This window comes from Austrofundulus limnaeus, unplaced genomic scaffold (assembly GCF_001266775.1).
Source record: "Austrofundulus limnaeus strain Quisiro unplaced genomic scaffold, Austrofundulus_limnaeus-1.0 Scaffold123, whole genome shotgun sequence".
Lineage (NCBI taxonomy): Eukaryota > Metazoa > Chordata > Actinopteri > Cyprinodontiformes > Rivulidae > Austrofundulus > Austrofundulus limnaeus.
The window spans coordinates 1,050,347-1,065,243 of NW_013952525.1; the positions used below are offsets into that span (position 1 = coordinate 1,050,347).

Below are 14,897 nucleotides of genomic sequence, written 5' to 3' on the forward strand. Positions count from 1 at the left end.
TGTCATTAGCACCTCTAGTAATATATTTACTGAGAAAAATGGTGACGTGTTCAATACTTATTTTACCCGCTGTATATATGTTTCTATTGGTTGTCTAATCAAGAAACTTTGATGCACCAGAAGGGAAGAATTTTGGAAACACATCCATTCATTGTGTTTCATCTTGTTCCTGTTCAGGGTCATGGGGAGAAGACTCCTGTCTCCAGCAGGGTTATTATAGGGTGGGGGTGTCCATCCCCAGGCCACATGAAAGAGTGGAGACAGATGAGCATTGATGCACACACCTAGAGCTGATTTAAAGGTGCTAAATGATCTAGTGTCCTTGTTTTTAGACTGTGTGATGAAACCATACACATGTACAGCGAGAACATTTTAACTCCCAGAAATGTCCTTTGATGCAGTGCTAAACATCTGCACCACCACTTGAGACACAGTAACAAGACTTTGTAATTGATTCAGTTTAATTACATTGTGTTTATTCACGTTTGACTAAATCATCTTAATATTTTTAATTTATCACATAAGATCAGTGTTGAGTTTTCTGCAGAGAAGCCCCAACATTTCCTCTCGATCCAACACCAGTTCTGAAGCTCCCTGTCATTTAAAATGAAAGACTTTTGTTTTTCTTTTCATTTATTTAAAGACTTGTTTTGTGGGGAAAGAAGCCCTACAAACAAACAACTAATATTAAATATTTCTTTTTCTTACAAGTTCTGTTTTAATGCAAATTTTTAGGGTTAATGTTAAAAAAAGGATCTTTTATGCCATGCAAAATGATCTGAAAAACTCATTACTTCACAATATTAAGTACTATTTATGATACATTTGTCTTGGAGTTATTTGATGATCTTAATCACTTGATAATTATGCTTCAGTTTAATATAAACTTGGTTCCAACGCTGAATTGACACTGCCATCTGCTGGACTCCAAACACATTTTAATATTTACACGCTCCTTCATGATGTGGTGCAGCCTTAATGTGAAACAGTTTAATTACTGGACCGTGTTTAACATTTTCATTGTGTCATTTCTGGGTCATGTGAGGACAAAGAGTTATCATGTGACAAGAACGTATCAGAGGATTATGGATGGTCTCATTTTTTTAATGGGCTGGGGGTTCTGGGACGTTTTCTAAGCTGATTTTACTCATGAAGGAGCTGCAGTTAATTCAGCCTTAAAGATCAGTCCGAGAACAACACTCTTTCCCAAGTGTAAACGGCTTTGCCACAGATATTCTGTAGATGGACAGACACAAAAACAACCCTGCCAAGTTTTAAACAGCAGTGGAATCTCCCTGCTGTCCCACTGTCCTCTCGCCTTAAACGCACAGATGATTATATGGCTTTAAGGACAGATATTTTCTGCTTCGTGTACTTCCAGCGACACACATGACCCCTGAGCTCTGCCTCGACAGTCAGTCTGTGCAGAGACTCCTTGTGTCCTGCTGCGTTATGAAAATGAGTCACATTTTGGGAGCTTGTACTGCTCTGCACAGAGACATGATGGACTGGATAACATTCGACCCACAAGTCTGACTCACCCTGACCCACCTACTGTCACATCATTGTTCGTAGCTGCCCCTGTGCGTGTGTGTGTGTGTGTGTGGAGGTGGATGTGATGGCTCCACACGGGCCACCATAAGGAGAAGGCTCTTCTCTTTCAGTCCTAATTGTCTCTCAGAGAATGCTCAACATGGATTCAGAAGCTAAAGAAACAATTAGTGTCTCAAATCTGAGCCTGAAGCTCAACAGAAGGAAAAAAAACATAAATGGTTCAATTCTCCTCGCAAAATAAATCACAGTTGTTCACTCTTTTAGTTTAGTGAGCAGACTGCTAAGTTCTTCACTTCTGTTGAATTGAGGTTAAAGCGCACGTTGTCAGCCTCCTCACCCTGGAAGTAAGTAAGTAAAAAGTAAGTAAAAGTTTATTTATACAGCGCCTTTCACAGAAAAGGATTTCACAAGGTGCTGTACATCCATTATCAGAAAGAAAAAGCAAATATATCACAATTACTGTACAGATTATACATTCAGTACATTCAATATAGTGCCACTCGCCTTGGAGTCATGACTCTGTGCTTTGATTTTCTGCTGCCCTGCCAACATCTCACCAAACCCACCTGCTCTTTGCTCCTGCCTGAATGGAAACCACTTCTCCACGACCTCTTCTGCAGTTAAACTCTCACTTCAGTCTATTGATATTTTTACCTCTGATGAGAAACTTCCTCCTCCTTGCAGACCTGGACCAGTTGTACGTTTCCTAATTGTAAATAGAACCACCTCCCTTTTGTCTTGTCTCTTGAGAATCCGTTCCTCTCAAACTGTTCCTTCAACGACTTCCTGAGACGTGATGAAATCAAGACCTTTACTTCTTTTTCCTCAGCTCCTTTTACACTGTGAGAATTTTTTAATACTTGAACTATACTTTCTTTAAATCACAGAGAGCACCACAGAAATTATGTTCGAGTAACATAATGAGAAATGAAGGTCTGAGGTCAGTCCTGATTTGTTGGTTCATCTCGTGCTTCATCCCTCTGTCACCCATGAACAGGACTGTCCAATACTTGACCTCATCCTCTTGAGACAAAGACTCATCCCAGACCCTCAGGGAGCATTTGGTCTCAGACCTAGAGGAGCTGACTCTCACTCGGCTGTGAACTGACTCAGTGCGCGCTGAAGGTCGTGGTTCCAAGACGTCAACAGAACCAAATCATCTGTAAAACGCAGAGAAAGGACCCTGATGCCCCCTTCTCCACAACGTCTCCCCGAGATCCTGTCCATGAACACCACAAACAAGATTAGAGACAAGGGACGGCACTGGTGGGGTAGAACTAGCACTGGGATTTTAAGTTTTTTTTTTTTTTTTTGTGTCATCAAACGTTATTTGAGCCTTCTTCAGTTTTGAGTTGCAGTCTCTTAAACCTTGCTGCATGCATCACCATCTGCTAACCAAACGGGCCTATTAAAATAGCTGCAATCTATATTAAAATCTGACAGTTGTTGGGGAGACCGTTTTTACATTTGACTCTGTTACTCAGAGATGGTTTGAATTAGACAAAATAAATTTTAATACAACAAACTTACATCTGTTAATAGTCAAAACCATTTATAGATGATTAAAGCATGTACATTCTTCACAATTTGCATTTGAAAATGAAAAGTCAGATGTTGCAACTGACCCCGGTGCTGGGGACAGTTGCAACATTGTATGGGGGTGGTTACAACATATTATTAATACAATATATTTCACTGTAAATAAAAGTTTTATTATTTTTATATTTATATTATTGCTCACTTTATAAAAACTGGATGGATGGATGTAAGTTATAATGATATTATAGTGTTATTTATTTATTTATTCTTTTTTGATCAAATGATGAATATAGATTTGCCTTGATGAGTAGACCTTATATACAGATGTCAAAGACTCTAACTGATATAAAATACAGTTGACCTTTTGAGACATGGATAATAGAACAATTTGTGAGGCGATTAACTTTTGTTTTGCCTATTGTCACTGTACGCCTACATTATTCAAAATTTACATTGAAAGAAACTGAGATTTTAAAACCATTGTTGAAAACAACAACAGCAGAAAATACATCTTAAACCCTTTTATGTTTTAAACTACAAAATTGTCATGAATACCCAATACCCGTTTAAGTGAAAACTTAATTTCAACATCTTAATATCATCTGTATGTGCTCTGTTTTTATATTGATTTATTACGGTTGTTGCAACTGTTCCCCTTCCTGTCAGCCATGATAAAACCACATGTGTTAGCTAAATACGCTGATCTGGATACATGTTAACTATATTAGTTAAAAGTCAACATATCACTTGTTTAAACCATATGAGTTTGAGGTGGATCACAAAAACAGTGACAGCAGTATAACAAAAATAAAGTTGGGCAAAAAAAAACTTTGGTACCTCAAAAACAGTTTCTTTCAAATAAACCCTGGAGCAGTTTTTGAAACTGCTTACTTTTTCTTTGCAAGGTGGAGCCTCTGAGCATGGACAGTGTGAGTGTCATCACTCTAGCTTGTTTCTGTTGGGAGAAAAATGACGTGTTGTAACCGTCCCTTGTTGTTACTGTCCCCGGTCTCCCCTAACGTGCAGTACATAGTCAGAGGTAACTAGCAAAGGCCAAGCCTAAATGCTTTTACATATAGTTAACTGACAACAGATTCATTATAAAGGACCTTCCAACATTCATCTAAATGTTTTATTTAAAGAAGTAGCTGCAGATTAGTGCAGCTAGGATGTGCTTGTTACCTCGGAGACACGGAATCATTTGCAAAGTTGTGTTAGTAAAAGCTCCAAGTTATCTGTTTAGAAATGCTAATCACTCACTTGAAGGTTTCCAGAGCCCTTCAGACAGCTGAATGCACCCATCTGAGCCTCACTGTCCTGTCAGCCTGCCAGCAGGCACAAAAGATGCTAAGCCTCCCCTCTAACACCCAGCCAGAGGAGTGAGGTCCGCTCCATTTGAACCCATCGCTTTACATTCCATTACTGCCATGGCCTACATACAGCGTGAACACTAACACTCACACAACACACACAGTGCTGGAGCTAAGTTAAATGATTTATTGACTATGAAATCAATGATGAAGTATGCAGTGGGTGTAGGACAGATGGAGGCTGTCTCATCTTCAGAGTTTGTGGTGCCATCTTGTCTAAGTGAGAAAAAGAATAAAACATCTGTGAGCAGATGTTCAAAGGGACAGGTCTACAACCAAGTAAAGCCACGGTGATCTGTGTCGTTTATTTAAACAGCAGCACACATTTTTAGTTTCCTGGGAAGCCTTTAAACAGTAAATATCTTACCTGTTGTAGATGTAGGTCTTTGACCAGCATCGTGGAGTTAAATTCTCATCGATTTAGCTAACATCTATAGGGCAGGATCAAGACCAAATATACAAGCAGTAAATTATTTTTGAAAAAGAATTGTACTAAAAGTTTGGTTTTAAAAAATTACACTAGTTTGGCTAGCCATTAGCTTAGCCTTATCATAGACTTTTGACTCTTTCTCCACACTCTGCTCTATGCCTGACGTCATGGCTGATGAGGTTCTAACTAGTGGTAACCAGAACTTCACATCACATCATGTATTTGACTGCTGTCCCTTTAAATTGCATGTTGAAAAACATGAGCTTTCTGGTGGATCTGGAGAACAACAGTACTGTAGGTCAAAATGTTGCATAAACAAAAAGTTATCAATTGATGATCATCTGATGGTGTTTAAAAATAACTGTATGCTTATTTAAAGCCAGTGTTGACCCTGAACTACATCTCCCATAATGCATGTCAACCATTTACCTGCAAAATGAAGGCACATCACCACTAGGTGGAGGTGAGCAAGGTTCAAAAGAAATTCACCATTAATTTTCCATTTAGCTGCATTTATCCTAACTATTTTGCTGCGGCCCAGTTGTACTGGAAAGTTGGAATTTCCCACTTACAAGTTGTAAATTTCAACTTGAGAGCCCCCTCCAGTCAGAATTTCCTGTAAGAAAGTGAGAGAACTCGAACTACCCCAGTTCAAATTTCAAGATTGGCAGCTACTCACCACAACTCAACAGTGAGTAAAACACTCTTATTTTTACTTTTAACATTAAAATATAAAAGTATTATTGTTTCATATTTAGTCAGTAGTACACGTAGTACTTTTCAGTGTTTATGCAAGGACATGTTAAAACTGTTTCTGTGCAGGAAATACCACATAGAGCTCAGTTATTGTTTGTTAGCAGTTCTCAGTTGTAACAATGAGACAAGGAACATGATGTTTCTTATTTTGTTTAAGTTAAAAACAAAACCTTGAAGTTAATTACAGCTGATCGTTTGAGGGACACCACAATGCTCATGTGGCCCCTGGTGAAAATGAGTTTCATTCCCCTGTGCTAAAATTATTGCTTCCCGTTGTAAGTTTCTAAACAAAAGTTACATAGGTACATCTCATTTTTAGTCAGTTCCACTTCAGAGGCTCTGGAGTTGCAGATATTTTCCTAATTGCTCAGCTGGCTGCAGACCTGACACATTTGAACTTATAAATTGTAAGTTAGGGAGTGCACACCTTCACCAAGTCCCTATAGGATCCGAACGATGATCATCAATATTTAATAAGTGCTTTGTGATGACCTCGGCATTTCCTGAGAATTTCTTGAAAATTTGTTCACATCTTTTTAATTCTGTGCAAAATCAGACAGACAAGCCAGCAGTACCAAAAACATAACCTCCTTGGCAGAGGTAATAAAACCCTGAGATGTTGGGCAGCTAAAATGTTATAATGAGTAGAGATGAGTATGAATAAGAAAAGAGTTCATTAAAAGCTTAATTGAGTAAAACAACAACAAATAGTATTTTCCATTCCATTTATTGGACATGGTTTATAAATACACACACACATATGTTGAAAGTATAAAAAATACAAGATTACAGAATTTTCTAAACATTTTAGTGAGGTCTCTTATGCGTTGCTTTTGACATATTATTTAAACATAAGTAACAAAAATGAAAAATGTACTTTTTTTATCTTACACAGCATAATGTTCACTTTCACAAGCCCATTCATCAAGCAAGTTACTATCAATGTCATGTTAAAATGAGAGAAAACAGAAACACATGCAGCCAGCCAACTTATCAGGGCATCTGTACAACACGTCCTCTCAGCCAATCACAAGTGTGAAACTGTTGTATTTTATTTATTTATTTTTTCATTAAAAGCTTCGTTTCATCGGACTTTGTCTTTATAACTTTGGAAAAAGTTTATATGACAAGAAGATAGTACTAAAAGACAACAAATTGATCAGTCTGATTAACAAATTTACATCTTCCAGATATAGTCAGGCAGGTGTCAGGACAATTTATAAATATAGACGTGACTTTAGCATTCCAAACATTCAGTATATTCTAGCTAAACCCTTTTTAAAACTCAACTGGAAATTTTAAAATGTAATCACTTTACTGTCAGGGAAATTGAGATTTAGGATGCTACAAATACAAAGTCAAAAGATATAATACCTTAAAAAACAGGATGAGGCAAAATGGCTAAAATGCATTCATAAATGTTCAAATTTTTTTGTTTCCAATAAGCAAAAGAACTTTGATTTGCTAAAATCCAAAAAAGAAAAAAAGAAAAAAAGAAGACATCATACATATAATAAACCTAGATTACCACAAATACACATCTAACTTTATTTTTAAGTATTTTTGTAGCCTAACATAGATATTGTGCCAAAGATGGCTCACTTTGTTCTAAAAACAATAACTCCTATAGCTTGACTTGTAAATATTCCTAAAAGGACAACTCATAAACTTCCATCTTCAATGAAGTTGCATTATTTGTTGTTTTTTTTTCACCAAGTTTTATTTTTTGTACTACATATATTTTACTATTCACAGTGTTTAAAACTGAACAGTACAGGCCAACACCAAAAGTGGGGCTTGTATCTGGCACCATTTTCATTTCCATCTTGGAAATTTTTAAGGTCAGTACTACAGTAATTCTGCTGTGCAGAAAAGCTAAATGTACTGAAATAACCTTTGTTTACCCCAGAAGTATGCTATTAGACAGGGGATTATTCTCAGTAAAGGTACATAAAAATTGTGCCTATTTATTTAGATGTTTCAAGTTGCACAATTGTCTCTTCTCAGCCATCACTGCTGTCCTATAATGACAGCTTACACGGCCACCAAAAGTTCTGTTTCCTCGCTGTTTTGACAATTCTCTTTATAGATCTATCACATGATAATATATATTTAAGTATTACATTATATATTATAGAAGCTACTCCATCTGCAGGAATGTGGTACTTAACTCATAAAACAACTTTGCATAGAAAGTATTTGCGTAGCTAAGAAAATAATGTTTCGTATTACCTGCATGATAAACCATTGAATTCACATATGAAAATATTCATGTTGTACTCACAGATGTATCATGTAAAATGTTAAGATTAAAAGAATATTCGGTTTTACTAATCTGAGATAATCAAAACACCAGTACGAGTTTAGGTAATCCCAACCAAAGGGAATGTCTTGTAACAGTATTTAACCACAAAAGACTTGTGGTAAAATTAAAGTATTTGCTTTCAGACTAAAATAAATTCCTTATATGTTGTACTTATTCTGCACGATAAGAAATAGTTTGATAAAGAATAATACTGACCAAGCGGACATGAATGTATATCATTTTGTTAAAAAATACTTATCTACAAATGTCTGTAACTGGATCAATTTATAAATATGTGCATCAATATATATGTATTTCTATACACATACATATATATTCATAACAAAAAGTGCACCTAAATAATGTCATCGAGGAGGTGTGGAGTGCCAACCCAGTCCAACGTCCTGGGCTCTGAGGCAGCCATAATCATGCACATAAACTGTTTACCAGTCTGCTTATTAATTGGATATATAGTTGTAGGCGTGAATCTTCTGTTCTTTTCCACAAAGTCACAGAGCTGCTGATACACCTGTGGGTATTCGTGGCGTAAAAATACTCCTCGCATTCTTAACTCTCGTTGTATATTGATGAAGCAGATTTCTCTAGCCTTCCGACCTTCCTCTCCCTCCTTGTCGATATCAGCTGTTCCGGGGGGTGGAGTAAGAATTAGTGTTTCCATGTCACTCTCTTTTTTGTGAACCTTTGTTTCTGGGCTAAAGGAAGCCAATGCGACCTTTGCATATTTTCTAACTGTTGGAGCTTGATTTCTTGGGGATGGCCCATCGGGCAGCTGCTCACCCACAGCAATGGATACATTCAAGATGAAACATTCATTTGGGTCATATTCTTTACCAGCTTCTTGCAGCTCCTTACAGTATTCACCCAGATTGTCCTTGAAGCTTTCAAGCTCTCTGAGGGACAGATATGTAGGAGACATGGGTAAACTATCCAGGCCATACTGCAGAAAGTTACTGGAGGATGCAGGGTTTGGAAAACCAAGGAAGAGAACCCCCCTACCTCGAGAAAGGTAGCCAACCTTGGCAATACGGGAAAAGGCTTTGTGGACTTCAACAGTCTCCCGGCAGTGTTTTATGATGTGGCGGCATGTGCTTCCTATTCTTCCATACAAGCAGCTTTCTTTATGAATGTCCCAATCCTCTCTGCGACAGTTCCGAGAACAGTAGTAGGTGTAACAGCTGTGGCAGGATTTAAAATATAGACAAGCATTGAATAAGGTCTCTGTTCTTCTGCATTTGTTGTTAGAGCACATCATTGTATCATCCTCATCTGGGCTCTGATCTGGAGAACACTCTTCTGCAGTTTTCATTGCATCACTTGCTCCATCCATTTCTCGAAAAGCATCTGGATTCATTTTGATTGAAGTTGGCTGCTTGTCCAAGGGAGGTGGTTCCTCTGCACCTGTCTTTGAGCTTTTTCTGGACAGAGACATGGCTTCTTCTTCATCAATTAACTTCTTTAGTTGGTCCAGAATGTCCTCACTTGCCCTTCTGCTGGGGGGCTTGTAGTCAGTCACAAGGTCTGCTAAGAGCTCATCAAGCTGCTCAAGACTTTGCTGAAGCGAGGCATTGTCATGTGTCTTTTCTTTGGTTGAGCTTTCAAAATCATGCTGCATTTCTGGACCCTCTGTACTTCTGGAATCAAGAATATCCCAACTTGCTGACCGTCCTTCAACCTTGCTAAGATTCCCTGTCCTAATGTCATTATCAGTGATTGTTATCTCAGGAGTGACAAACCAGAGCTTACTGGTAGTACTTTTTGATGTTTCTGTTGGGCTTTTGTCAATGAGTGAATTATCGGATACTGATAAAGCTGCGTAGCGTCTTGGTGAACTAGAAAGATTGACGACCACTGGTTGCGGTTTATCACCCTTGGTTGAGGAAGGCTTCCTAGAGTCAAGAAGATCATCATAGCTTTGACCTCTCTGCACAGGGAGAGGTTGTTCTCTTTCTACCCGTGAGTTGAGAATATTGTCCCAAGACCTTGAATAAGATTTGGAATCTGTGCCTATTCTTTGAGGTTCAACACATGGGCTGGTATACCACGGCGTGAGCACAGGCTCTTGCCGGACTCTAGTTGGAGTCACTTGAGAAACGTAAGAGGCTGGATTGGTGGAATAACCAGATGCATCAGAGCCATACCAGTCATCCGTTTGTGGCTGAACAACTCTAGCGTGTCTTCGGCCCTCAGTGTAATATGCTCTTGCTGGGACGTGGTGTTCTGGTGGCACTGCATACATGTCACTGGAATAATAAAACCTTGGTGGTGCAGTCTGAATTTGATAAGCTCTTGGATCATCACCATAAACTATTCTTGCCGGGGGTGTCCTAATAATATATGGACCCGGTTCATTTGCTGCATATTGTCTGGGGTACCCTGTCTGCACAGAGTACCCATAGGGCTCCATTTCAGGGTAATAAGGTCTTGTAGCTACAGCATGCACCATTCGAGTCCTTGGATCTTGCACATATTGCACTTTTGGAGTATATGGTTGTCCTGGAGTGTAACGTTCATCATGAAAATAAGAACTTGGCTGTGGAGGAGCTGTCGTAACATACCTTCCTGCATCATCTGCATAAAAGAACTTGGTTGGCACATTAGGACTGGAGTGAGCTCGGGGTTCCCTACCATAATAGTCACCCGAAGAAGTCATTCTTTGTAAGGGATGCTCCATGTGTTGCAAGTGACTATTTGGCACGCTGCGAGAATATTGATAAGCTTGCCTACTTTCTGCACCCATTGAATCAGTGGGGGTTGGGGTCCTAGAATAGGAGAAATGACGTGGCACAGTCAGACTCCTCCCCCCACTGTGTTGTCTCTGCCAGGGTATGTCCACTGGTGTTGTAGTCTGTTTCTGTCCTGAATGGTGTGATGCATCAGGCTTAATGTCTACTCGACACCTAACGTGAGGGCTAGTCGCTGGTTTATCCAGACTTCCATCCTCAAATTTATCTGAAGCATAGTGTGGGGAATATCTGCTGCTGTCATCAATTTGAGGCTGCAACTTAATTGGATGTACTTCATGCAAATGAGCCCTTGATGCTGCATAGGATGGCTCCCTACGCGGTGATACTTCAGGTCTCCAGCGAGAGTCTCTTGGAGCCCTTTGGGACTCTCGTCCTTTCCTTCCTGAAGACGATGGTCCTTCAAAAGACACAGGAGTGAGGCTGGTCTGGACTCGAGAGGCACTTTTTGACCTGGTCCTTCTTTTGTGCTCAGGGACAACTACTTCACTTGTCATATCTGCTTCCACTGATTGAGGAGTTGATCTATGACTGAAAATGTCAGGGGCAGAAAAGCGATATTTCTGCTGACGGCCCAAGGCATTCCAGGCAACATCTGGATTGGAAGCCTGCCTGTCAGCCCTTCTGTATGGAGACTTCATGTCAAAGGTTCGGCAGTGCCTCTTACTGAATATGCTCTTACTGTCCTCCAGTGTGTTGTAATTTATTGAATTACATCGTTTGGACAGGTGCAAGGACTTGTAGAGGGAAGAAATGGGAATCACTTTTATATCTTGATGCACAGTTGATACCAGTATGTCAGGCGGGTCTGTACGTGTCATCTTAAAGGGATTCCTTTATTTTTCTCCATCAAGTTGCTTGAATGCTGATGTTGCCTAGAGAAGCAAACAAAGAATTTCAGTCAGTGACAGTTGTTTGGACAATATTTTCTTTAACCTAACAATGAATAATTGATTTGATATCCTTCATTAAAGGTGACCAATGACCTCTTTATGGGCAAAGGTTTTCTATTGCTGGTGAACAACGTAGGTGCAACTCTTATATTGGTATGGCTCCTGGCATTCCCAGGTGGTCTCTCATCCGATACTAACCAGTCCCATGTATGAATAATACACGTTTGTTGTAAGTGAAATTGTTTGAACTAAAATAGGCACCAATAAGAATTTAGTAAATGGATGTCATTTGTGCAAAAGTTTTTTTCTTAATAAAATGGTTTCTAGAAACAAATAATTGGTAGCATGGTGGTGCAGTTATAAGAGTTGTCATCTCTCAAGGAGAAGATCCCAGCCCCCCACCAGCTGTTTTTTAAATTTGCATGTTCAAAATATATATTTTTGAGCTTTCACTGGGTAAATGGACTATACTTATATAGCATCTTTCTATCCAACCAGGATACTCAGTGCTTTACAATACAACCTGTGTCTTCATTTCCCCATCCACACTGCACTCTACTACTCTCTACAAAGCTAACCCAGACAGATCATTCTGTGGAGACTAATCAGTGCTTAAATCCCATTCATGCACTGATGGGACACACATCAGAGGCAGTGGGAGTTCAGTGTCTTGCTCAGAGACACCTCAACATATGACTGAATTGTGTGGGAATCGAACCACTAACTCTCACATTGGAGGACGACTCCTCTAACCACTCAGCCATAGCTGCTGGGTCCTCTGGTTTCCACCCACAAACCAAATAAACCTGCATGTTAGGTTAACTGATGACTCTAAATTGTCCATAGATGTGAGTGGTTGTTTGTCTCGATTGTCTCTATGTGGTCCTGTCATGGACTTGCAATCTGTCCAGGATGTACCCCCACCCCCCCCACACACTTCTTGCACAATGACTGCTGGGCATGGGCACCAGCTCTCCTTGATCCAGAAAGAAAAAATGGGTATAGAAAATGGACTGATGAAAAACAAGATACCAAAGTAAAATATTTGTAAATGTAAAACTGCTTCAAACAAAAGCGAAATTAAAATTTAGCATTGTGAGTCTCACTGACCTGCAGCTGAAAAAAAAAATAATCACTGTATCAAAAATAGAATCAAAGACCTGGTTGATGTAAATTTACAGTCTATTTTTGTTTCTCTTTTTATTGCAGCTGGTTTAGACAGTAAAAGCTGGCTGTCAGCTATGAACGAGGCTATGGTAAAGAAACCATACTGTAATTACAATCTACAGTCTCTTGTGATGATCAAGGGCACAACATTCATATACAGTATTCACAGTCATCTTATTTCCAAAAACATTGAGAACTCTTTTCTTTTTGACAGAAAAACAGATAACATTGTTTTATACTGTTTGTAGGGCAATCATTTGAAAAGCCAAAAAATGTTCTTTAACAGAGTTTTGACTATGCTGCCTTCAGTAGGACTCAATATAAATACAAACACACAAATTACAATCTGTGTTTAGGTCTCATCCATGACTAATTAGTCTAACACATACTTCACAATGAAAACCACAGTGTAAGTCATTAAGTTAATGACTTTCTTATTGCTCACAGAGAGGTAACCTGTAGAATAAATGTTAACAGCAGATGAACAATGTTTTTGAAAGAGGTCACACTTAGTTTTCACCACAAAGACAGTTTTATGGTGGTCTGCTCATCTAACTAAAAGCAAGCAGATAAAAATATCCATTCTTTTTTGTGTACTAGATGCCATGTGAGGTTTGTGCGCAGCTGGAGTTTTTCTCAGCTGACATTCTGCTAGAGGCAACGTAGAAATCCATCTGGTCTATTCACTGGGGTAACCCATACAGTAAATAGTCAATCCAGAGTCAACAATTAACCTAACATGCATGTCAATAGAGTTGTGTCATGTCATGCACTGTATAGGCAGAAATCACTGAGTCCACCTGCAAACGCCACACAAAAAGTGCACAAAAAGGAATTAGAACTTACAGTATAAAGGAATACACCTTAGCTTAGAAAAGCCAACAGAAACGTAACCTGAACTAAAACAATCAGTAAAATTCACCCCTCTCTTGTCTTGTGTTTGTCATTTTATCTCTGTAGAAACCATAAGATTCACTTAATAAAAGTATTGATAAAACCATGTTTTGCCTCCTTTATAATAAAGATACAATACAAAACTGAAAACAGAGTTTCACATCAAACATCAGTGAAAATCTCAGGTTAGTGCTTACTACATCAAATAACCTTTTAACCTTTAACCTTAATACTAATAGAGCTCTCTCAGATAACACTAAAAAAACACATATACAAAATAAAAACAAAAATAACAGAATCTATACACTGCACAGAAATATAGTGATATCTACATATGACAAGTGAAGTTAAGCAGTGTAGGGTTATTATTATTTAAACAGTGTCTCATCTATACATGTCTGAAGTGTAAAGTGTTTTGGGGTCCATTTGGACTTGGCGCTATACAGGTTCAAGCCATTTACATGTGTTGCTCTAGATTTATTTAATTATTTTAATTTGTATTATAAATGCAAATAAATTAGACTAAAATAAATTCAGCTGAATCACACCCACACATTAAAGAGCACATTAGGGGCAAAGTTCAGTTTAGTGTCTTGCTCAGGATTTATTGATGCACGTTGAGGCTCTGGATCCCTGACATTCTAATAAAAGAACAATCATGACCACACCAGCTGAAATGTCAAATTTATGAAAATGGAAATTTGTAAAACTATAACAATAATTTAACTTCCTCTTATTTATGTTGAATGTTATGTTACTTATGAAGAATTTTATTCGAGTGCTATTTATACAAAGTAAGACCCTCTCAGGTAAAGTTCCAAAACTCAGAACTAATTACCAGTTTTCCATTGAATTTCCTATAAAAATTTCTCTAAGCATTCCATTCAAAAATGAGGACCAGTGAAAATGTTAAAAAATGTTCAGCTAATAACCCTAGATACAGACCATTTAAAGTAGCATAAGAAAACCCAAAATGCAAATGATTACTTAATTCTACTTCTGGGGTCCGTTTTTTACATAGTAATATTAAAACACCATGTAGCTGTAATGAATGGGGGATTGAGTTTCACAGAGCCAAACACCAAAGCAGTTTTAACAAGTTTATTGAAATTGTGAATACTGGATCTGGAGTAACACGTCACGGGAATCAGGAGTTCTGAACACAGGAGAATAAGGTTAGTGGCTGGACTTGACAGTGGGACAAAACGTGAGGAGAAAAAAGCCACT

At 38.4% G+C, this 14,897-nt stretch overlaps 1 protein-coding gene across 1 annotated transcript in view; it reads right to left on the minus strand.

The window, feature by feature from the left end:
* Positions 1-6,360: 6,360 nt before the first annotated feature.
* ajm1 (apical junction component 1 homolog) overlaps positions 6,361-14,897 on the minus strand; it is a 19,446-nt gene continuing 10,909 nt past the window's right edge. Inside the window, exon 2 of the mRNA XM_014015137.1 lies at positions 6,361-11,591. Coding sequence (XP_013870591.1) covers positions 8,310-11,537 — 3,228 coding nt within the window. The 5' untranslated portion in view covers positions 11,538-11,591 and the 3' untranslated portion in view covers positions 6,361-8,309. The remainder of the gene's footprint in view (positions 11,592-14,897) is intronic.